Here is a 26,266-nt window from a genome sequence, read left to right as displayed (position 1 = left end):
GGTGAAAAGATGGACATGAATAAAATAATGTGTAATAAGAAGAATGGTGAGGTGCGATAGCAGGTTGAGGAGGATGGAAAAATTCTTCCACTGAAAAGGACTTCCTCTCCCACTATTGAATCTACTGGGTTGGAGACAAGGGCCCGCAAAAAGGTCAACCAAGAAAAACTCGGGCCCTGGAAAGAAAAACTCGCTCCAAACCTCTGATCCTTGTCAAGATCACCTGCCTCATTCTCATCTTCTTCGGTACCGTCATCGTCGGAATCTCCCTTTGTTTCTTCAAATGGAATGATGGCTTCCTCCTCCTCAGCATTGTTTGTCGGCGGCGTCTTCTTCGACAACGTTATGATGCATTTCCTTTTTTATGCTAATGACACCTTTTGCGATTTGAATGATAACGCCTATCCCTTCGCCTTTATGCTTGCTTGTTTAGGGTTTTTGATGACCATGGTCGCAGATTGTGTGATTTCCTATCTTTATCGCAAACCAACTGATGATTCTTCAATCGATGTTGAACTTCAAGGTAATTAATTAATTATACATCTATGAACTCTCCTGATTTGAATTTGATGTATGTTTAAGGGAGAGAATTATCTTATGATGTATATGATAAATATTAGTGATTAGTTTATTGTTTTACAATTGAGTAAGAGAGAGTCACTAAAGTACAAAATGTTGAATTTTTTTTTGTAAATTTTGTATTGATGATCATAAGTCTATAATTATGATTCATATCTCAAGACAATAAAAAAATCTCTTATCTTGGGTCAAGAACCCTCTAGATGTGTCATCAAACTAGATTAACAATGTCTGGTGTTAGTTGTTCCTTTTATTATTTCTTCAATTATTAATTGAGGTAAATTACTCAAAGCACAAGTGTTGACTATTTTATTGTTTTTTCAATACTCGTAAATTCATCGTAAATACTTGTATCATTCGCACAATCTTTATCTGTAAAGATGAAATTTCAAAATTTCACTGTATTAATAAAAAATATATATCTAAATTAAGTTTTGATTTTTGTAGTTGTTGTACTAACAAAATATATATATATATTTAAATTGGAAATTCATGATTGTATTATTGGGAAAAGGAAACGAACGAACAATTCTTTCTTTAGAATTTCCAAGTCAGAAACGTCAACGTGGTGGAATTTAAGTCAGCAAATGAGTACTGGGCTTTTTAAGGATATGGGCCCTATCTATTCTGGACCTCATTAGCCCTAAACCGAAAATAACCTAAATTAAAATAATAATTCTAAAATGAAAAAATTTTAAATTTATTTTTTTAAAAAAGAAAAAACTTTGTCTCCCACTTTTTGGCTTCTGGAAGCACTCCACGTGGGTTTCTTTTTCAGTGCCCACGTGGCAAAAGTTACCCAAATCTTTCTTTTTAATCTTACTTTTATCTACATAATTGTTCTAATTTAAAAGTTTTATAGCCATGCAAGTTTTTTTACAATGTCTAGAGTGAAAAGACGAACAAAACCTCATATTCTAACTACAAATAATACGACATTTAACGTAAATGTTTCAACTATTAATATTTTAATATTACGAAAGTTTCATTTTACATTGTTAAAAAAAAAATCTTTTACGTATCTGTTTTAGTATTGATATTACTAGATGAAAAGTAAAGATTTATTTGGCTAAATATGAAAGTTGGATGATATAATCGATTATGAAGACAAAGGAAGCTAAAACCCTATAAGTCAATCGTAAGGAATAAAATTTGACAAGAACATTACTCCAACAAGTTGTCTCATAACAACTAGTAAACAATGTAACTGACGACCGTATACGTTAGATTTCAATATTTTGCCAGAGTTAAAAGAAAACCCTCTTAGATTTTCTTCTTGATATTTGTAATCCTTCTTTCTTTCTAGAAGTTTGTATTTTCATACCATATATATTTTATATTAAAAAATATTTTTTTTCCCTAAATAACTCTTAAAGCATTATTTAAGGTGACATGTGCATTATAAAATTATTTTTGTTTGGTTTTTATTTTCTAGGAAACAACTCTAAAAGGATGGGAATGTAAAGAGAATATGTACACATACTTCTTTAAAAAGTTATGTAACTTCTAATAAGGTATCTTAATAATCTAATATAAGTTTTTATCCATATGCTTTAATTTTGAGTTTACCAAATGGGTGAATGTAACAATTTAACTCTTCCACAGTTTAATTAAAATTATAATATCTTAACAGTTAAATAAATTTAGTATTCATTTTAGTGAAAGTTGTTTATGAAACATCAATTTCAAAATTCATTAAACATGAGATAAAATCAAGGGTCAAACTCAATTAATTCAAATAAATTGTTGTAAGAGTAAATATTGAATCTTATTCTCCTAGCATTAAAATATATAATTTGGAAAATGCAAAATTTAGGGTTTTTTTTTAAGGCAAGAATGCATAGCACAACAAACAGTCAATATACGCTATTAGCTATTAGTGACTTAATGAGAAAAAGAAAAATATATAAATAAAAAAAACACCATTTCCAAATAAAAAGAACTAAAAGAGAATATTAAAGCACGACCTAAACACATATTTATTCTCTCTTTATAAACATAAAAGTATATAGAAAAAAAGAGAAATCATATATTAAAGACGAAGAAGAAGACAGTTAATGCTTGGGGGAAAAAAAAAAGAAAAAGGAAAGAAAAAAAAGGAGAGAGAGAGAAGGGAGAAAAAATAAAATGAAAAACGCGTATTCTGTAGAGAACACAGTTTGAATCCCCCCCCCCCCCCCCCCCTCCCTTCTCTCTCTCTTTCGCTCTCTCTCTCTCTCTCTCTCTCTCTCTCTCCAAGTCTTTCCATCGTCCTCGTTTGCCTTCTTCCTTTTCTTTAAACCAAAATTAGGGTTAGGGTTAGGGTTCTCAAAACCCTCCTTCTTCCTCTTTCCACGGGATTTTCTCTTCCTTTACCCACTCTGTTCTTTTTTCTTCTTATTATTATTTTGTGTTTTCTTTTCTCTCTCTAACAAGCCCTGTCAAAGAGGGATTCCGCCATGGGTTCCTCTTCCTCTTCTTTTTCAGTCATCAAATGGTTTTCTCTTACTAGACCCAAATCTCCAATTCTTCTCTCCAAGCTCTTTTTGCTGCTCTGCATCCTCTTCTTCTTTCAGACTCATGTTGTTTACGGGGATTCCGACAAATCCGTGCTTCTTCAGTTCAAAAATGCTCTTTCCGACCCATCTGCTTTGCTTTCCTCCTGGATTCCCACTGATTCTAATTACTGCTTATGGTTTGGTGTTTCTTGCGACTTCAATTCACGGGTTGTCTCCCTCAACATTTCTGGGAATGGTGGTGTTTCAGGTAATTTTAATTCTTTTTCCTGTTCCGAGTCTTCTAAATTCCCTCTTTATGGACTTGGAATCAGAAGGGGCTGTGTGGGTAATAGAGGTTCACTCATTGGGAAGCTTCCACCCGTGATTGGGAACCTCACTCACCTCAGGGTTTTGTCTCTTCCGTTTCATGGTTTTCAAGGTGAGCTTCCTGGTGAAATCTTTGGATTGGAGAACCTTGAGGTTCTTGATCTGGAAGGGAATTCTGTAACTGGGCTGCTTCGTAATGATTTTTCCAGGTTGAGCAACTTGCGTGTTCTTAATCTTGCATTCAATAGGGTTACTGGTGAGATTCCTAGCTCGCTTTTGGGTTGTGCGAGTTTAGAGATCTTGAATTTAGCTGGGAATCAGTTGAATGGGACAATTCCAGAGTTTGTTGGTCAGATGAGAGGGGTCTACTTGTCTTTCAATTTTTTAACAGGATCCATTCCGAGTGAGCTTGGGAATAACTGTGGAAAGCTTGAGCATCTCGACCTGTCTGGTAATTTTTTGGTCAGTGGGATTCCAAGCAATCTGGGAAATTGCACTCAATTGCAGACATTGTTGCTATATTCTAATATGCTGGAAGAGGCCATTCCAGCTGGAATTGGTAAGTTGCAGAAGCTGGAAGTGCTTGATCTTTCAAGGAATAGTCTCAGTGGTCCGATACCCGTCGAGCTGGGAAATTGCTCGCAGTTGTCTGTCCTGGTGCTCTCGAATCTCTTTGATCCAATTCCCAAGATCAACTACACAGGCGATGACTCTCCAACTGAGGAACTTAGTGATGATAGTTTTAACTATTTTGCGGGTGGTATACCTGAGACAATAACAACCCTTCCAAAGCTGAGAATATTGTGGGCCCCTAGTGCAAACCTCAACGGCAGATTCCCTTCTCAATGGGGTCAGTGTGAAAGCTTGGAGATGATCAATTTAGCTGGTAATTACCTTTTTGGGGAGCTTCCCAGTGGGTTTACCGGCTGCAAAAAGCTTCAAGTCCTTGATTTAAGCTCAAACCGGCTTTCTGGAGAACTTAATAAAAACCTACCAGTTCCTTACATGACTCTGTTTGATCTTAGCCATAACCAATTTTTTGGCGAGATTCCTTCGTTCTGTGGCAATGAATGCTCACAGGTGAAGTTCGGTTTGAATGGATATGTGGATTTTAACGATGCCTCGTCCCGGTATCTTTCCTTTTTTGCCACTATTATTCGAGATGCATCCCCTTTTGAATTTGTTGGAAATGGTGATCTGATAATACATAACTTTGGGGACAATAACTTTACTGGAAATCTTCTGTCGTTGCCATTTCCACGTGAAAAACTGGGTAGTAAAACTGTTTATGCTTATCTTGTGGGTGGGAATAAGCTGACTGGACCATTTCCAGATAGTTTGTTTGAGAAATGCGACAATTTGGGGGGATTGATGTTTAATATTAGCAGCAATAAAATATCTGGCCCATTTTCTGTGACAATTGGTAAGAAGTGTGGTTCTCTCAAATTCTTGGATGTATCTGGTAATCAGATGATTGGGCAGGTACCTGCTAGCTTTGGAGAGCTATTATCTCTGAATCACCTGAACCTAAGTCGGAACAAGTTTCAGTATCAAATACCTACTTCTCTCGGACAGATGGCTAATTTGAAGTACCTTTGTTTGGCTGGCAATAACTTTAATGGTTCTATACCTCCAGCCTTGGGAAAGTTGCAGTCTTTGGAGTTGCTGGATCTTTCGTATAACGATCTTTCAGGTGAAATTCCAATGGATCTTGTTAACTTGAGAGGCCTAAAAGTTCTGCTGCTCAACAATAATTCACTCTCTGGACAGGTTCCCTCTGGTTTAGCTAATGTTACCACACTCTCTGCATTTAATGTGTCATTCAATAACTTGTCTGGTTCCCTGCCATCAAATAACAACATGATTAAATGTAGTGGTGCAATTGGAAACCCTTACCTGCGCCCGTGCCATATGTATTCTTTGGCTGTGCCTTCATCTGAAATGCAAGGTTCAGTTGGTGACCCAAGTGGTTTTGCAGCTTCACCGTCGGGTGTTGCACCCCAAACAAGTGGAGGTGGCAGCTTCAATTCCATTGAGATAGCATCCATCACCTCTGCCTCTGCCATTGTTTCTGTTCTTATTGCTTTGATTATCCTATTTCTATATACACGAAAGTGGAACTCGAGATCTAAAGTTCTTGGGTCAATGAGAAAGGAAGTGACGGTTTTTACTGATATTGGGGTTTCCCTGACTTTTGAGAATGTGGTGCGTGCTACAAGTAATTTCAATGCAAGTAACTGCATTGGCAGTGGAGGGTTTGGGGCAACTTACAAGGCAGAGATCTCGTCAGGAGTGCTGGTTGCAATAAAACGACTTGCTGTAGGTCGATTTCAAGGTGTCCAACAGTTTGATGCAGAAATTAAAACCCTTGGAAGGCTGCGCCATCCAAACCTTGTCACCTTAATTGGTTACCATGCCAGTGAAACCGAGATGTTCCTGATATATAATTATTTGCCAGGAGGTAATTTGGAAAAATTCATCCAGGAGAGATCTACAAGAGCTGTTGATTGGAGAATTCTTCACAAGATTGCACTTGACATAGCCCGTGCGCTTGCGTATCTTCACGATCAGTGTGTACCACGAGTCCTTCACCGCGATGTGAAACCGAGTAATATACTATTAGATGACGATTTCAATGCTTATCTCTCTGATTTTGGTTTGGCCCGGCTTCTTGGGACTTCTGAAACCCATGCTACCACCGGGGTGGCTGGAACTTTTGGCTATGTTGCTCCTGAATATGCCATGACTTGCCGTGTCTCTGATAAAGCAGATGTGTATAGCTACGGCGTGGTGCTTCTCGAGCTACTCTCAGACAAAAAAGCACTAGATCCCTCGTTTTCTTCATATGGTAATGGTTTTAACATAGTAGCTTGGGCATGTATGCTGCTTCGGCAGGGGCGTGCCAAGGAATTCTTCACGGCAGGGTTGTGGGAGGTAGGCCCCCATGATGATTTGGTTGAAGTATTACATTTAGCAGTTGTTTGTACAGTTGACTCTTTGTCGACTAGGCCGACGATGAAGCAAGTTGTACGACGGCTTAAGCAGCTTCAACCACCATCATGTTAGCAAGTGAGAATTCAGGCATTTATTGACATATTTAATTTGTAGAAGATTAGAGAGAGGCAGATTGATTGTAATTTGTGTTTTCTTCTTATGACTGCAAAACCGCTGCTGCCATAGGTTGGTTGGTTGAGTTGCTAAATTTGTAGTTAATTTTCTCATGTAAATTCTAATATAGTTGTGCCCTCAAATTTTTTTCTCTATAAACAAGAATTGCTGCTTTGTGGATGAGGGAGGGATCTATTTGATGAATCTGCCAAAAAGAGAAACAAAAAGGTGCAGATATCTTATATCTTCAAATGATGTTACATACCTGTATATCATCGGTTCTTATTTATTGTTTAATAAAAAGCAATATAATAGAACTCTATCTTTAAACTCCTGTTCTTAAAGATGATACTTGTATTTTTCGGAAAATCTTACTTACGATTTTAGTTTGAGTTTTTAAACTCAGACTTTTTCAACCGCGTAGGTTGGAGAAGTGGTTTATTTAGTTCATGTTGTCAGGTTTTTGTGGCCACTGCTAGCGCCCTTCGCTATTATCTTTGCCATCATTGTCTTTTTTCTTCTCTCTTCGTCTATTTTTGTGGGGATGTTTTGGTTGCAATAATTGTTTGGAGGGGGATGAAGGAGGAATTTATATGAACAAAAAGGAGATTGAAAGGCATTGTATTGGTTGGGATTAAATTTCTCATAGAAAAAAAAACAAACTATCTCTATATTTAGTAAAACATTTTGGACCTTTGAATCTTGTTTCATAAAACTCATCCTCAAAATTTAAGTTACAGGAGACTAACCCCACAACTAGCTTAAAGTTTATCGTACATATATTGATTGGGACAGTTTCTGCCTTCTCCCGAATTATAAGATGTGACTAACCTTTTTGTTCATATAAAACTGAACATCAAAGCTAATAATTGAGTAAATGGTACGAGTAACAACTCTAAAGAAGAGACATAACACATTAGAGTTGAGCATAACAATCATGTTGGTAAGCCAAATCTACATCTAGGGGATCGTGAATCTAATTGAAGAGATCATATATTGAAATTCAAAATGGTTTATAAATACAAAGTGATGGAAACATAGGGACATGCAACGAAATTAAGGATCTAAAATTTGTTAGGCTATGGTCGGTATTGTCACACCCTGCCCCAATAGTCGCTTCTTGCAACCAAGTGGTGGCGTGCCGCCTAATGTCAATCGTAGTCTTTCAAACTCGAGAGGGACAATTGTGTGGCACTTGTTCGAACTCGATGAACAAGTTAGTCGATCAAAATTCGAAAGTCATGGTCCATCTCAGCGTATGATGTAACCTTCCTTCGCATTATTGAGAAAATTGTTTATAAAACGCGAGGAAGAAAGAATTACATTGAAATTGACGTTACAATATGCAATGAAGATTGTTAGTTGCAAGGAAAAATGGTTTGCTTGCAAAGAGTGCGACACTGCTTGGGTGGAGATTCAACTACTATGTCTCCCCTATAGTACATTTTGAACATTTTCAGCTTTGGTAGGTTTGCATATGAAAATGATGAAATGCCACACCCACACTTTATGACTTAAAATGGAAAGCAACTAGCTAAACTAAATACAAGACACAAAGATGGTAAATTAGGGGTATTCGGGCATATGACCATAGACAAACACGCCCTGGACAAGTATGATCGTGACATTCTCCCCCACTTAAACAGTTGACGTTCTTGTCGACCGACAAAGCTGGAATTCTTCGATCCTCTGCTTCCATGCTTCTAGGTCTTTGGTACGTCCTCCACGGGGAGGTTCTTCCACTTCACTAGGAATTCATGTATCCTCCTCGTGGGTCTTCTACATTTCCTCGCTCTCTCAGCAAGGACTTCTTCCACTTCTGCTAGTCCCTCGTATCTCCCCACGAGGTGATGGTCTTTGTATCTTCAGAATCGAGTCTATTCAGGTCGCAATTTAACGAGGACCTGATCTCCCACACGAAAGTTCAGGGGGCGATGCTTCTTATTTGCCCACTTTTTCAGCTGCTTCGAGGCTTTCTCTAGACAGGCTTGAGCGATGTCTAATTTTCACTTTCATTTATTGGTAAAGTTGCGAGCCTGAGGACACTTCTTAGCATAGAGAAGATCAACAAGGCGCGGTAGTACGCATTGTCCGCCACAAACAATCTCAAACGAACTTCTCTCAATTGATGAACACGTCATAGTGTTAACACAAAATCAGGTTACCTTCAGCAAATTAACCTAATTCTTTTGTTCTATCTTACCAGCCTTAGCAAAACTCACACCATTTTGAGTGACAGAGTTTCTTTGCACGGATTCTCTCAACGTGTCCTACATTGAGCCATCAATTTGATATGCCTTTATACGAGCCAACATGCACCGAATTACATGATCTTTTTTCTGACTAAGGACATCAGTTGCCTGGTTACTCGCTCTTTTCCTTTGTTTCAACCAAAAATTAAGTTAGTGCAAGTCTTTGTGCCACCTTACTTGGTCCGAAGTCAGTTTCAGTTGAGTATTGAACTGGCTGGTAATAATATTGTTCGTCTCTCTCACATAAGTTGATGCCCATGAAGATAGTCTCCAATCACTCAGACTATGTACCATGACAAGTGTTTCTTCTTCAAACACTATATAACTTTTTTCTGCGGTACTCAACTTCCGACTCATAGATGCGATGGGGTGTCTATTCTGTATGAGAACACTATCCAACGCATAATCATACGCATCAACATGAACTTCAACATATTGGGTCACATCCACGAACCCAAGAGTTGACCCTTCCCTCAAGGCTTGCTTCCAGACACGGTTGTTGACACACAACTACAAATTTTGCCATTCTCTACTTCCCGTAAAAGGACTTGGGCTTCGTATGGAGCTTTTGTAGGTCTAATGAATCCTACACTCAACAATTCCTTCGACTGTCTTTGAAGTTTAGTTAACTCCGATGGCTCCATACGACAAACATTCTTCGTAGGCAATTTTGACTTGGGTAAACTACCAAACATCCCATAACAATACTTCTCTAAGATACATCTTGTGTCTTTGCGAACTGTATCCCCCAAGCTATCTAAAAACTCAAACGGAATGGCATTGAACGTTGTTTCGTCTTGAGTGAGGCCCTCTCTCACTTGCAAGGCTGAGATCATTCTCAATCCTTTGGGTTGACAAAGGTCTGTCCGGTGGGGATAGACCTAGTGATCACCAGACATTTGGCTGAAGGCATTAGGATCACTTGTTGTTCAAGGAGGAATTCCTTATCGAGATATTGTGTCCTATGCAAACCTGAGGTGATGATTTTATGTGTTCAGTTTATTGTGTCCTCGCTAGGTGTTCTCCGTGTTGGGTTGGGAAGGCTTGCAGTCTTTATCGGGATGTTTGTCTTCACCGACAGCTTTGGGAGAATTCAATCGACCATTTCTATCTCTTCCAAGTGAAGAGCTTTGATAACGTCTCGTATCTTGAGAGTCACTAGACAGATTAGACAAAAGTTCAACTGCAGTATAGGCTGATGTGAGGTCTTGAACTCTCTGATCATATAGCTTAGTCCTTGCCCATGGGTTCAACCCTTCAACAAAACTAAAGATTTTGTCATTTTCAGACATATCACATATGTTTAACATCAGCCCCGTGAATTGTTTCACATACTTCCAAATGGTGCTAGTGTGTCCTAATTCACACAGTTTTCGTCGAGCCAAAATTTCCACATTCTCAGGAAAAAACTGCGAGCAAAGTTCTTTCTTTAAGTTGTCCCAAGTGTCTTGTGTAACATCTTTTTGAATGTCAACATACTGGAACCTCCACCATAACTTTGCATCTTTAGATAGATGCATGGTCACCAATGTCACTTGGACTTCTTTTGAAATGGTATTTGTGGCCTTGAAGTACTATTGGATATCAAAGATAAAATTTTCTAATGCCTTTGCATCTTTTGCCCCACAAAAGGGGTGGACAATCAATGTCTTTACTGGAAGGAAGAAGATCAAAAACCCCAAAAATAGGAGAGCGGATTCGCACCCGGAGGGAGACAAGACGTCATCACCAGAGAGGAATGCTCTTGCTCAATAGAGTTGACTCTGGTCGGATTAGTTTAGGGAATGAAGTTGCTCTTGGGTTCAAGGATTTTTATTCTACCAACTGGAATTGCGCCTCCAGCCGGAGCTTGGTTTGCCAACGCTCGCATTGTAAGGTTCACCTTTGTGTTCACCTCTGTGATTTCATTCCTAACGACATTTAGGGTAGCTAAAAAATCCTCTGCCATGTCGTTTATCATTTCCAACATATTCTTGTGTGAGTTATTTAGCTCAATAACTAATTCTTCCATATGGGCAACATAGCTCGACGAACTGTCCCTACGCTCATAGGTGACATTTCCAGTTTTCACAATTCATGACTCTAGAGTGTCAAACCTAATCAACAATTCTTGTATGGTTAATCCGTCGAGACAACTGGACACCACATCAATAACATCAACTTTCTTGGAAACTTTCTCACACCGCTTTTCAAGAAACCAGATGGAATCAAGAACTTCCACCAAGTGGAACATTTGCTATTCGAGCCCCACCAATCGTTCATCATGGGTCTTACCCTTCTGTTTTGCAGTCGACATCTTTTTGTTTCAACTGTCAATTAGCCAATTCGGCTCTGATACCAATCGTAACCTTTCAAACTCGAGAGAGACGATTGTGTGGCACTTGTTCGAACTCGATGAACAAGTCAGCTGATCAAAATCCAAAAGTCATGATCAATCTCAGCGTATGATGTAACCTTCCTTCACGTTCTTGAGAATTTTTTTTTATAAAATGCGAGAAAGAAAGAAATACATTGAAATTGATGTTACAATAAGCAATAAAGACTGTCAGTTGCAAGGGAAAAGAGTTTTCTTGCAAAGAGTGCAACACTGCATGGGCTGGGATTCAACTAAATGTCTCCCCTATAGTACATTTTGAACATTTTTAGCTCAAGTAGGTTTGTATATGAAAATGTCGAAACGTCACACCCAATCTTTATGACTTGAAATGAAAAACAACTAGCTAAACTAAATACAAGACATAAAGAAAAGGTAAATTAGGAGTATTCGAACATATGGTCATAGGCAAACACGCCCTAGACAAGTATGATCGTGACACTTAGGCCCTTAACGTTTACCACACATGTGGTAAACATTGAACGCTTAGTAAGAGAAATAACGTCTATTTTTCAACTTCAACGCAAGGCTTAAACCCTAAGTTTTCTCAATATAAAGCAGTGGAGCACAACAACTTAAATTTTATTAGCTTAGCCTTATCGTTTAGTTCACTTTTACTTCTCAATCACTACGCGACAGACACAAGGTAATACAACGGAATGAGTACAAAAATTCTCTTATTAACTCAACACTCTTACAAGGTTTAGAGATTACAAATATAACTCTCCTTCCTCTACCAATGACAGAATCGACTTATTGTCGTTCTTCTTTTTCTTACCGAGGTGAAGCTCTTTGCGCCAAGGTCTTTAAGGATTAGAGGCCCTCTTTCTTCAACGCCTTCCCCTCGAGTCATCAACATCCCAACTCGAGAGAAGATCTCAGTGACCCTTTTCTCTTTGTACCGCCCAACGTTGCTCCTGTTGGCGACACTTAAAGGTGTAACAGTGACACTTTACCCTTCAGCTCGACCGCTCATCTACCATCAATCTTTTGGGACAACGTTTAGGCTTTCTTTCCTTGACTTAGCTCTCTAGCTTCCTGGGTTGGCCTTGCCAACCTGGGTAGTGCTCTTGCTTCCCTTCTCAACTAAGTCATTTTCATTAAGGAGCGATGCACTTTCCAACCAAATCCTTAGATGCGAGATAAGATGATACAAATGCAATGATCCAACGCATTCGTATAGGTGACATGCAAGTTATGGTATTCTATACAATGAGTTTGCACAAGACGAAACAATGAAATAGTAACCATTAGATGTAAATCAGTTAATGATTAAGTTTTTATTTCATTACGATGACCCTAGGTAACTTCATCTTTAATTTTGAGTGTACTTATGAACTCTTGTTCACTAGGGATTTCTTTTTGATTTATACAAGCGAGAGTGACAATTTTACCGACTAAATAAGCTTATCATTTTAGGGACATGACTGAGTGGGGAGCTGGAAACAAAATCACATAAGATGAAATTCACTCATTTATATAGTAAATAGATGAGTGTTCCCTTAAATGTTGTCTCCAAAACTTGAGCAAATGGCTCCATCCTCTCTATTGCACAAGAGAATTTTTGTTTATTGGTTGAACCATAAACAAGTTGTTCATTACAGAAACACTGTTATTTGAAGACTAGAAGTAACCCAGAAGTAAAATGGTAATTTGGTCAATATACGTGGACATAGCAATATATCTACAGTAAGAGGAGTTGAACTAAGAGTCTTTAGTGGAATATTCACGCAGTTAACGAATACTGATTAATATGGTTAATGAGTTTAGCCAATTAATCTCATATCGTTGTAGCTTCTAATTTGTAGGTTCATTAGATTCCATTCCAAGCACGTAAAGGGTAATAAGGTTAATATATATTGATTGTATTTTGAAATGTTCAAATTTACATTGGGAATTAATATAATGTATTGTGATATATTATAATATAAAGTATATATTTTAATTAAACTTTCTAATACAAACTTTTTTAGATATGATTCAGAATTAATTTATGATAGAATAAAATATTTGAATGACTTCAAATGTTAATTTAATGTGAATTAGATTCCTATTAAAACTATAAGTTAAAATTTAACGTGTATCAAAATTTAATTTATATATGATATACATTAAAAAACTACCGGTTACAAGAAAAATATATGTATGAATATGATTCATATTTGGATAAACCAATTAATATAAAATATTTAATTTAGCAATTAATTAATTGTAATTAATAGTTTAAAATAAGGTATTAATGAAATATAATTTAATTAATTAATTAATTTAAATTAAATTAAAGTAAAATGTCGTTAAGAAATTTATTTGAAAGGACGTGACATGTTTTGGCACATATCCCAAAATCTTTCCAACTTTCTCTCCTAAATCTTTCCAACTTTCTCTCCTTGGGGGAGGAAGAAAGAGGAAGGAGGGTATGTAATAAAAAATGTGCGACACGTTCTATGTGCAAGAAAAAGTCTCACTTTCCTCAAAAATTCTTCTGGTTCCACAGAACAAAATTTCAATTAAGAGAATATGAAGGTTTGCAGGTGGTTATAACTCTAATATTGATGTTTATGTTTAGTAGATACCAATGAGAGTAATTGTGTGTATTTTTATTTTTATTTTTTTAAAGCACAGAGCTTTTAAAAATTTGCTATATTTGTAACACCCAATTGTTATCTCTAAAATATTTTACACTCTAATTACCCTTTGATAATTTATACAATAAAAACTTGAACTTCCTCAATCATTTCTGCCATGAAATATTGAACTTCAAAACCTCCCCTTTGATAATTTATAAATTTAAATATTGAACTTCCTAAGAAACAATTAGCTCCGTTGACGCAGTAAAGAAAAACCTCACCGGCGATTCAGCTCCAATTTATTGAAGAAAAGAGAGGAAAAGAATTCAGAATTGATTTTGTTCCAATAATTGGGTATTGATGGTAACGCCGAAAATACACGCAGCCTCAGCCTTGGAAGTCAGCCAGCCGCCTTCTTTACTTGCACTTGCACCAATGTAACTTCACACCGCTTTTTTCCTCTATTTATTTCCCTTCCCATTTCTCACTCTCTCTCTCTCTCTCAAAATGTCTGAATCCAACGTACCCCTTTTGGAATTAAAGCCTCAAATAATCGAGGAAGATGATGCTAATGGATCGTCCCTCTCCACAAGAATTTGGGTGGAGTCCAAGCAGCTCTGGCACATCGTTGGTCCTGCAATCTTCAGCCGTGTCGCCTCCTACTCAATGTTGGTCATTACCCAAGCCTTCGCTGGCCATTTAGGTGACCTTGAACTCGCCGCAATGTCCATTGCCAATAACGTCATCGTCGGCTTCGACTTTGGTCTCTTGGTAATTTCACAGAACACCTTCTCTGCATTCCACGACGTATTAGTTTTCTTCTTTTTTTCATGTATCTTTTCTCTTTTTGTTTTCCAGTTGGGTATGGCCAGCGCTTTAGAGACGCTGTGTGGGCAAGCCTATGGAGCAAAGAAATTCCACATGTTGGGGATATACATGCAGCGGTCATGGATTGTTCTCTTCATTTGCTCTATTTTGATTCTTCCCATTTATTTGTTTTCAACGCCAGTTCTAAAGCTTCTGGGGCAACCATCGGATTTGGCAGAGATGGCAGGGAAAGTGGCGATGGTGTTTTTGCCATTGCACTTTAGCTTTGCGATTCAGTTTCCACTACAGAGGTTCCTGCAGAGTCAGTTAAAGACGGCAGTGATTGCTTACCTTTCATTAGTGGCGTTGGTAGTTCATATTTTGGTGAGCTGGTTGTTTGTGTATGGGCTTAAACTTGGGTTGGTTGGAACAGCCATTACGACTAATATATCGTGGTGGGTTTTGGTGTTCGGGCTTTTGTTTTACACCATATGTGGTGGGTGTCCTGGAACATGGTGTGGTTTCTCGTTTGAGGCTTTTTCTGGACTTTGGGAGTTTGTCAAATTGTCTACTGCTTCTGGAGTCATGATATGGTTAATTTTCACTCTCTTTTTTCTTTTCTTTTAGTTGTTTCTGTTTCTGGATTTGTTTTGATTTTTGATTTGAGTTGTTGAAATGTTATGCAGTTTGGAGAATTGGTATTACAGAATATTGATAGTGATGACTGGGAATCTAGCCAATGCTAAACTTGCGGTGGATGCGTTGTCCGTATGGTAACCAATCTTAACCCTTTTCTTTATCATCCTTTTTTTATTATTATTATTTTTACAAAAATACAAAGAAAATAAATATGAGAAATTTGTCAAAATAGTAGAGTTGATGTAATATTTACACTCTTATATATAGTTGGTTTTTTGTCCCGAGGTGTAAAAACTTTGTTTTATTTTGTTATTATTAAAAAATTCAAAAGAAAATATGAAAGAAGAATTGAAGATTGAATTGGCTTTGATAACATAAAAAATAATAAATTAAAAGAAAATTAAACATTAAAAAATATGAAAGGTAATATTTTAAAGTAATTGTAACCAATAGACCAAACTCTTATGATCTATCCCTCTAAGAGTCTTTTTAACATAGAAGTCTACCAATAGACCAAACTCTTACAGTAATGTTTTATTAATGCCTGTATTTACGTAGCAGTTCTAATATTTCTTTGGCGAACTGAATACATCTAAATATGTATGTTTTAAAAATGGTATCATTCCTCAAAAAGAGAGTTTGTAAATACTATTTATACAATTAAATTTTGTCCTTTTATATATACTTTCTATAAATGTTTTAAAAAACAAATAAAACTAAAAGAAATAGTTTTAAAAAATTATTTTTTGAATTTTGGAGGAGGATTCTAACATGAAAAGAAAATAGACTTATTAGGAAAAACAAAAAACTATATTTAAAATAGGAACCTCGAAAAAAATAGCAAAAAAGTTATGATAATATAATTTATATCACTACATTTTCTAAAAATTACAAAAGTAGCAAATTTAAGTCGATAGTCGTTTGATAGTCGTATGGTTATTGTCTAATTGTCGTTTAACATCATCACTAAAAAAAATATTTTTTAATAATGTTTTCGAAAAATATTTCGAAATTAAAAAAATATTTTAAAAACAGTATTTAGAAGAAAATAAATTGTTGAGAATTTAACATTTTTATTTAAATAATTATGAACATGGTAAGAAATTTGAGAGAAAAATACTTAAGAAATAACGAAAAACTTAAACTACATAAACAGTAACCAATTTAAGGTGGCTGAAATCTGACTTTGAAATTTTCAAAATTGGAAAACTTGGTGTCTTGTTCCTGATTTTGAATTTTTCTTCTTATTTCTTATATGTTTTGAAAAACTATGCTTAATCCCCTAAGATATATTTTAATAGTAAAATGGGTAGAATAAATTAGGTTCTCAACTTTCAATTTAAGCTCCTAAAAATTAAGCATTAGGGTTGTCAATTTATTCCTTAATTAGATTGGTAAAATATTGTATCAATTATACTGTTAACAAAACTTTAAACTTTTATATTTGTATTAGTATTATAAATCTTCGGTTACGTTTCATTTAGATATATTTATAAATGTTCAAGATTAAAATTCATACAACTTCCGCGATTCAAATTCATACAACTTATAAATTTAATTTTAAGATTTAAATTTATACTTTATTAATTTAAATTATGCAACTATTGATATGTATCTTAAAATTTATGATTTAAAATTTAAAGGTTATAGAATTTGATAAGTTATTCGGATCGAATTAATAAAAAAATATCCAAACAAAAATAAGATTTAAAAGTTTAAGATGGTTATACATCTTTTGTTACAAAATTAAAATTAAAAGCAGAAAGATGTATTTAACCATATCTAAAATGGGGTTAAATAGATACATGGGCATTAAACATGTTCATGATTTAGGCAATATATAATAAAAGCTAATAAATAAAGGTAGTAACATATAAAATTTGGCGAAAAGAAATAAAAGATTTAAAAGAAAAAGAAGAGATGATAGATGAGAGTTACGTTTGGAAATTGGTGTACACCATTGGTGTTTGGTGTATGTATTTGATGGTGAAACTAATATTTATTATGTGTGTTTGTCTTTCAACAGTATGACCATCAACGGCTGGGAAATGATGATTCCATTGGCCTTTTTCGTCGGATCCGGGTAATTTTACGCATTTGCCCCCACCCCACCCCACCCCATCTCTCTTTTTAGTCTCTCGACTGTTTATTTGAAAATCACGAGTGACTTGTTTATGTCAGTCATGACATCACATGTGTCTAACTCCCTCCCTCCCAAACCATCTTCATCTCTATCTACATACTCTTCTAGAGCATACTCACGTTTTAATGTGTCATTACTTTGTCTAGCTAGAATGCTTGGTATATCTATATTTCTTTAACATAAGTTCCAAGATCTAGAGGGACAAATTTCTGGTTGCCAAGAAGATATATTATTAAATCCTAAGACGTCTTATGTTTGTGAAAATCTTAAGATTTTGAGTCTATCTGCAAATCCTAATGGTTCAGAAAATTACGAATTTAGAAGTTGAAAATTTAGGATGAGATCAGGAGGGTTTGTATGGTTTGGCGGTGAGATGTGACAGAGAAGTGTTTGGTTTGGAATTGAATTCTCCATTTTGCATACACCACATCACATGCCCTTCACACGTTTTTAGTATTAAACTAATTATCTATTACCTTTCGTGGTAGATTTATATGGTAGACACGAGTAGATAAGTCTGTTGTGTTTTGGAATAGAGGGTAAAGTTTTGATATTTTTTAAGTAAGTACATTTTGCTATTTTCTAAGGAGAAAAAAAAAATGGTATTTTGAACTTCAAATTTGAGTAGGTTGATGGATATTTTGGTTTTTTGTTTTTCATTCTATATATTTTTCTTTTCTATTTGATATAGCACTTAACAATTTTTAACTACAAGATTCCTTCCTATCATCCTATGTCGTGTTCTTATTCTATTTTAATTATAATTACTTCACTTCTTCAATTCACATTATTAAACTAGTGAAATTGCATGAATTAACTGTCTCTTTCTAGTTTTTAATTTGGTCTTCTATATCTTTACAACTTTAAATATCAAACAGGTCCTAGAATTTTCAGTTTTATACGAATGAATCTTTAATATCTTCTCAAAATTTAAAATGAATGAATCTACATGATAAAAGATCTTTTAAATTTGTGTTCAATAAGTATGTGAATTGAAAGAAAAAAAAAATCGAATAAACGTATTAAACACAAACTTGGAACTTAAACCATTTACAGGACGAAAATTTGGAGACTAGTATGATGACTTGTTTTGACACAAATTTAACCATTTGGATTAAACCTGTAATTCAAATCATGTTTTGTTAAATTTGTGCAATATTATTATAGGTTCCTGATATAGTTACTATATAGGGTTTCTAAGTATAGGAGCATTTTATTTCATTATAATGAATTGAAAGTGACTATTAGCTATTGCCTAATTAGACTTTTAAAACGTAATTGGGTTTTCAAGAAATGTTGGAAAAGGATGGCATTGTCTAACCTGCGAAAGCAATGATGTAAATGATATTTTATTTAGAAAGAAAAGTCCAATAATTGGAAAATTTTGGGAAAACAAAACAAAGACAAAAAGGTGTTATATATATATATGCATATACATAGGGTTGGCCTTTTCACACCATTAATGACAAATAGTAATACAATGATTGAACTTGAAAGTTATTATTCACCGAGGGTTAACTTCAATTAATTTATTTTGGACAAATTATAAAAGTGATTGAGTATTTCAAATTTTCAATAATACCAGCTTTAAATATAAAATTTTGATAAATATGAGAAATCAACTTTTAAATTTAAAAGTTTAAAGTGTAATTTGAACTATGAATATAGTGTGATTTTTGTAATTTGCTCTTTTGTTTTCTTTACAATTGTTTATTTCTAGAAATGAAGAGTATTAGGGACAAAAAGAAAAAAAAAAAAACTATTCATTACGAGGTCATGGGGTGCTTTATGACTTAGGAGAATAAAGGATTGATAATCTTAAAATCCGTAAGAGAGCTCTATTGGCAAAGTTGTTTTGGCGCTTTGATCTTGAGTTCAATGCCCTTTGGTATAGGATCTTTGTGAGCGAGCATGGTTTCCATCTTTTTGAGTGAATTACAAGAGGGATTGAAGACACTTTTCGAAATTCTTGGAAAAATATTTCGTTTCAGCTCCCTTATTTTTCTCAGTTTGTTTCTAATTGTTTTGTGGAAAATTTTTCTGAGAGGATCAATGTGTGGAGGAGAATTCCCTTTGTTATGTTTTTCCACATTTGTATGTATCATCTAATTTCCACATCCAAAAACGGTACTTTCTCATATATTTTAGTGAGTTTTGAGAATTCTATGTCTTTCTCTTTTGGGTTCCGTCATAACTTGACTAATAGAGAGAAACAACAAATATGGTCTTTCTTCCTTCCTTACTTGAGGGGTTCACTATTAGAGAAGGGATGAGAGATGCTTGTTTTTGGATTCCTAATCATAGTTAGGGATTTTCTCGTAATTCTTTATTTGGTCTGTTGTTGGATCTTACTCTCCCTAAAGAGTCAATCTTCGATGTGGTTTGGAGGATTAAGGTTGTTCTTAAGAAAGTTAGATTATTTATTTAGCAAGTCTTTCTTGGTTAACAATGTTATAGGCTTGTCAGAAGGAGGGCTTTGCTTGTTAAGCGTTTTTGTTGTTTGATGTTTTGGATGGTGAAGAAAGATCTTGATCACTTATTTTGGGATTGTTAGTTTGCAAGGGTTGTCTGCTGCTCTTTCCTTCAGGAGTTTGGTGTTAGCTTTGGCGGTTGGAGGAGTGTTAAAGCGACAATTGAGGAGTTCCTTATTCACATGCCTTTTAGTGATAAGGGAGGTTTTATAATGGTATGTTGGGGTAGGCTCGGTTATTTGGGGCGAAAGGAATGATAGGGTCTTTAGGTGTAGAGAGAAGTGGCATAGTGAAATTTGGTCTTTGGTTAGGTGTTACGTGTCTCTTTGGGCTTTGGTTTCAAAGATCTTTTGTAACTATTCAATAGGCAATATTTTACTTAGTTAGTCCCCTTCCTTTAATGAGGTGGTTTTGTGGACTGGTTTTTTTAGTCCTTCTATTCTTTCATTCTTTCTCAATGAAAGTCGTTATTTTCATTAAAAAAGATATAAAATGTTTCAAATATAGCAAAATTTTTAAAGTATTTACAACCTATAACAAATACTATCATTAATAGTCATTGATATGTTATACTGATAGAATCTAAAATTTTGCTATAGCTTGTAAATATTTTAATTTATTTTGCTATTTTTAAAAATGCCTCAAAATATGTATATTTAGGTATTATCAAAATATTGATTTAGGTATATTAGAAGGTGTAAATCAATTCATTTTCCTAAAATGATGTTGTGCTCAATGGTTAGTGTGAGAGTCGCAAATGAACTGGGAGCTGGAAACGGGAAAGGAGCAAAATTTGCAACAATGGTGGCGGTGGGGACATCAATCATTATTGGGATATTTTTCTGGATAATCATTATAACATTTGACAGTCAAATCGCTTTGATATTCACTTCTAGTGAAGTGGTTCTAAAAGAAGTCAAGACGTTGACTATCCTCCTCGCATTCACTATCTTACTTAACAGTGTTCAACCTGTTCTTTCAGGTATCATTTCTATATACACTTGCTTTTTTATTTCATTCTTTTAACTTTATTTGATCTTTATATTTTCTTCATAAAAGCAGTCTTGACATCCACTTTCCATATTTCATAATCATAAAATGTGGCTATGGACAAGGGAATCCTTATAGACTTTAACATCACAACAGGGGAAAAAGTTTCCTCATAGTCAACCACTTTCCTTTGGGTATACCCTTTTGTTACAAGCCTAGCTTTGAAGATTTACACCTTCCCATCTGAATCTCTCTTTCTCTTGTAGATCCATCTACACTAAAGGTTTCACTCCTGTAGGTAGATTTACAAGCTCCCACACTAAATTGAAGTACACAAACTCCATTTTAAAGTCCATGGCTTTGACCCATTGGTCCTTGTATACATCATTCATTGCCTGTTTATAGAACAATGGATCCTTAACGCCATTATCTCGTATGACAATTTGAGTTTCAGCTAAACCTAAGTAACATTTAGGTTGTGGTACAATCCTCCCACTGCGTCGAGGCGTTCTCAATGATTAAGAAGGATGAGACTGACCAAATGTGTTAGTTTCATCAACTCTTAATGAGGGACCAACTTCATCAACAATCCTTGTTGATTCATTAGTAGCTTCATTTAATACTAATTTGCTTCTTGGTTTATGATGTCTCATGTGGTCTTCTTCCAAAAAAGTAACATTTGATACACCTAATACATGTCTGATACACCTAATACCCATTGATACACCTGATACTTCTTAATACACCCAATATATTTAATTGATACACTTGATGCACCTGATACTCCTTGATACACTCGATACATTTTGATAAACACTTGAAACATTACTAATATATGTTTGATACAGTTGATACACTACATATACATTTAGTATTATTCACTTATACAGTTGATTGATTAAATGCACTTGATATGCTTGAAGTCTTACTTATTCACTTGATATATTATTGATATACTATTGATTTACACTTGTAAACTTAATTCATATACTTGATAATGATTCACTTTACTGATATGTTTTGACAATATATTGTTGATATACTTGGTAATGGTACACTGGGTTACAACATTCATATACTTAATAATACTCTAATAAACTAAATAAGATATGAACAAAATGAAAATCATGTAGTAAGTATATGAATCAACTAATACATATAAATCACAACACTGATGTACAAAACTAAGACAAAGTAAAACCAAAACAAAACTAATGTAAAAAAAAAAAAAATCATTTAGAATCAGATTCAACTCAAATACACATCGAAACATTGAAGAAAGTAAAAAAAAAAATCACAAATGAAGTTAAATTACTATGATCAACAACCACTATATTTCATATTACAATTACTATTAATATTCTAAAATTAAGATTAAGACAGAAAGAACAAATATTTTTCTAGTAGAATAATAAATAAATAATTAGTAGGACATTAAAAGGAGGAAGATAAATAAGTTATTGAAAGGTAGTTTATGAATAATAACAAATTTAAGATAGACATGTGAAACTTTTGCCATATTTGCAAAACTCTAAAATAATGTGTTATAATTGCTATATAATATTCTCAAAATGTTACTTAAAATGAGCAGGGGTGGCAGTCGGTTCGGGATGGCAATCATATGTTGCGTACGTGAATTTAGGATGTTATTACCTAATTGGACTGCCTCTAGGGTTTCTCATGGGTTGGGGCTTTAACCTTGGAGTAAAGGTATTCTTCTTATTTTCCCTTTACTTTCTTTACTTATTTATTTACTTAAAAGTTTACAAAATTGTTATATTGTTATATTGTTATATTGTATAAGATTCCATTTATGTTACTAATCATCATATTCTTTTAATGAAATTTGATTAGGGCATATGGGCTGGAATGATATTCGGTGGAACTGCCATTCAAACATTGATATTATGCATCATGACTATTCGATGTGATTGGAACAAAGAGGTAAGCTTTAAAAGTGTATATATATATATAATTTTACACAACATAAAACAACGATAATGATAACAATATAAATGATAGAAGTTGAAATAAATAGATGAAGAAAAAAAAACTCATTTCACTCCTACTATAAAAAGAAAAAGAAAAATGAGAGAGATGAATGAGAAAATAGTAAAATTGAGAGCAGAATAATTAATGTGAAAACTCCAATTATAAAATAGTAAAAGTTTTGAACTAAACAAATAAAACAACGTAAAAAAGTTCATTAAAATTTCCTAGAATAGTTGTTTGAGGACTCCAATTATAAAATAACTTGTGTTCTAACTCAATGTGTTCTAGATATTTTTCTTGAACGTTTTGACTTTCAATTATACCAAAAGGTTTGAAAATAGCGTTAGTCTAATTAAACTAGTGCATGTCTAGCTAGCTGAGAAGTCGAGTAGCCTAGACTAGTTAAAATAAAATTATAAGAAGACGAGTTGAAACTTTTAAGACAATAGATTTAGTAGCACCATGTTAAAGATTCAAAGGATTAAAGCATACCATTTTAACCTAATTTAGTTTCTTAATTTATAAGACTATCTAATCCTTTTTTAAATAAACATCAAATTGATGAAAGATTTATTAGTTAGACAATATGAATATTTGAATGTATCAAATAAGAAAAATTATTGTTAAAGTTGGAAGAGGTGAATGAAGCAGAGAACTTAAAGGTTAACTAACTGTTGTGATTGTATTGATTTTCAGGCAGAGAGAGCGAGTGTGCAGATAAAAAAGTGGGAAGAAGAAACCCCAAACCATTGATATATATTCTGCTTCTAATACTCTCTTTTTGTTGCTCTAATTAAGTACAAATTTAAACATTCATACATTTCTCTCTCTAATGCTTCCCATATATTTTTCATCTCTCCAATTTTTTTTAAAAAATATTTTTCAATATTGTAGAGTGTTTTCATAAAGGCTTACAAGTTACTAACATAAGTAGTTAATGAAACATAGAATTGATATAATTTTGTTATAACAAAAAGTTGTCAATTATTTGTTTTATTAACTTGCTTATATTGGATATCATTCATATTTTAATTTTACTTTATTATAATTTTCGATCATATCCAAACTTATATGATAAAGCAATTTAAATATAATTTAATTATATTTAAACAAACTCTTGAATATAATTAATTTAAGGTTTATTTTAATATAAGATAACAAAAATATATCAATTCTTTGTTTTATTAACTACTTACATGGGATATGATTTTGTTCGTACGAGATTTTCGAAAAAAAATTGATTCGTGGAGTTGGATTTAAGTTGATGTTGTGTTTGTGTTGATTATATGCGACATGGTTTGATCTCTAGAATTTGATCTTTTGATTTTCTATCTTTATTGGATGCTTACGCTTGAGAAACATGTGATGTTCTTCACGTTGGAGTCTTGAAAGAAAGCTTGTATCAAAGGAGCTTCAATCTTTGAGGGTGATTCACTTTAAGAGTTAGGAGTCTTCTAGCTTTTGAGAGAATTCTCTCTAGACCTTCTCGAGTAAATGTTACTAACCCTTACAAATGAGGAGAACTTCTCAATTTATAGAGTTATCTGGTAGACTTTATGGCTTGAGCTTGGTTGGTCCATGGACCAAACCTACGAGCTCAACCATGTGGATTTGGGTCATATTTAGCGTTTGAGCTAAATTAAACTTATTTTTAAGCTCAATTAAACTTAGTCCAAGTAAATAATATTTTATTTGAACAAAATAATTAACTTGATCCAACGGTTATTATGAAAACATGTAGCATCATCAGAATTGGCCAATTTATGTCTTCAATTTTAAGGTGCCAATCTGTTGGTTAGATCAAAGCGATAACGTTTTTTTAAGAGAAAATAATGTAAATAATGCTTAAATCTCCCCAACAAAGTTTATCTGTAAACACAAGGGACTTGTCACGCACTGCCCCGAAGCATTATTATGCGATGAATAGAGACGCATTCGCCTAAACTTACTAGGCAAGGTTATTTGTGAACAAAGTGTTGTAACGTCTAGTAATCGTAATTAAAATAACATAAAGAAACTCAACGCAGACCTATGGACAAATAGGAAACATAACCTTCGTTAATAACTCATTGTCAAAGTACATCCCATGTGCTTGTTGTGAAGTCAATCCAACAGAGCAAAAAACTTGACTTGGTTGGTTGACTCCATGGACTTAGTGGAATGAAAAATAGTGTTGTTGCTTATGTTGGTGTTTAATTCTACATGATGAGTCATTGATCGAGATCATTGTATACAAAATGCTTACTGTGAATCTCTTCCTCATGTGGTTGTCAAGTCTTCGTTAAGTACAAGTTTTTCTATTGTTTGTCCAAGTGTAAGCGAAACAATAGATTTTCTTAGATGATCAAAGGTCAAACACAGGAAATTGATATCAAAGCTTAGTTCTAGGGTCTACTATTCAATTAGGCGGTATAAAAGAATAAACTATACAGTGTAAAAGAGTGTAAGCTTGCCTAGAAACTGTGAAAATTTCAGAAACTTCATTCAACTTCCAACACTTTTAACTTTTAAACCAGACATCAAAATGAAAAAGTTCCGTCTACAAACTTGCTTAGAATTGTCTTAACTTGCTTACCTTAAAATGTTAGCTTCAAATACTAAGAAATGCATCCTATAGCCTTTTGGAAATCAAAACTGCGCAGCATCAGTTCGAAACTGACATTTCCTTCTTTCTTGAACTCAAACCTACATCTCCTCGCCTATTTTTTGTCCAACAACCCTCCTCAACAAATTAGACTCATTTACAAGGTGTTTGCAAGTGGCTTGAGGAAAAATGCATGAGTGGTTGCTCCCACTCAACGTCTGAAGTTGCCCCTTTATAAAGCACTTTGCATATCAACTTGTTGCCACCACTTAACACCTCCTGCTTGCCGCAAAAATGCATGGTTCATGTTGTAGGCATTTGGATTCCACTCCACCCTCTTGCCTTGAACTTCACAACCTTCATCATCCAACCCAACCAATGGTTCCATGCCCTACACTTCAATACACGTCATGCTAACTTCTCTTCAATGGCCGGAAGGCCCATCCTCGCACAGCCCTCCTATCTCAAGCCTCACGCCTAGCAAGCCTTCTCACCTAGCGAGTCATTCCTTCATGCTTAGCGGCTTGTCATGTCCTTAGCGGTTTTTTTTACATTTGGCTGCCTAGCAAACAACAATTCAAAATGCCTAGCACTCCTTGTTCTTAGGGGTTCTTGGCAATCCTCTCGACCACACATTTCACACAATCTTGGTCGCCCAAACCTTTGTTTAAAGGTTTTCTTGGCTCGACTTGGCCGCATAGCCCTCCTCCACACCTACTCTTACACTTTGCCCATTTGTGTCCTTTATTTTTCCACCTTAGCTTTTAATGACGCACAAACCTTGTCACTTAGACTTCAATCAGCTTTCCAAAGAAACTTCCTTTCCTTTTTTGCATTAACTCACCTTCTCTTTCTTTTACCAAGTCCTTGCAAAACTTAAGAGTCCTTCAAACTTAGGGTTTACACCTGATTCCTAGTTAACCAATCTTAGAGTTATACAAGATTTAGGGTATAGA

At 34.6% G+C, this 26,266-nt stretch overlaps 2 protein-coding genes across 2 annotated transcripts; both read left to right on the top strand.

Annotated features, from left to right (window-relative positions):
• The first annotated feature begins 2,740 nt into the window (after window positions 1-2,740).
• Window positions 2,741-6,821, top strand: LOC101218045 (LRR receptor-like serine/threonine-protein kinase RPK2). The gene has a single exon (XM_004137131.3). The coding sequence runs from the start codon at window positions 3,018-3,020 to the stop codon at window positions 6,447-6,449; it is 3,432 nt and encodes a 1,143-aa protein (XP_004137179.1). The 5' UTR covers window positions 2,741-3,017; the 3' UTR covers window positions 6,450-6,821.
• A 7,050-nt stretch (window positions 6,822-13,871) lies between these two features.
• Window positions 13,872-23,588, top strand: LOC101218283 (protein DETOXIFICATION 27). Its single transcript, XM_004137132.3, has 8 exons — window positions 13,872-14,455; window positions 14,543-15,084; window positions 15,178-15,264; window positions 17,157-17,213; window positions 20,488-20,726; window positions 22,326-22,444; window positions 22,589-22,678; window positions 23,423-23,588. The coding sequence occupies exons 1-8, from the start codon at window positions 14,192-14,194 to the stop codon at window positions 23,477-23,479; spliced, it is 1,455 nt and encodes a 484-aa protein (XP_004137180.1). The 5' UTR covers window positions 13,872-14,191; the 3' UTR covers window positions 23,480-23,588.
• The last annotated feature ends 2,678 nt before the right edge of the window (window positions 23,589-26,266 follow it).

The sequence above is a fragment of the Cucumis sativus genome, chromosome 4 (assembly GCF_000004075.3).
Source record: "Cucumis sativus cultivar 9930 chromosome 4, Cucumber_9930_V3, whole genome shotgun sequence".
Classification (NCBI taxonomy): domain Eukaryota; kingdom Viridiplantae; phylum Streptophyta; class Magnoliopsida; order Cucurbitales; family Cucurbitaceae; genus Cucumis; species Cucumis sativus.
This window is presented reverse-complemented; position numbering and strand designations above follow the sequence as displayed.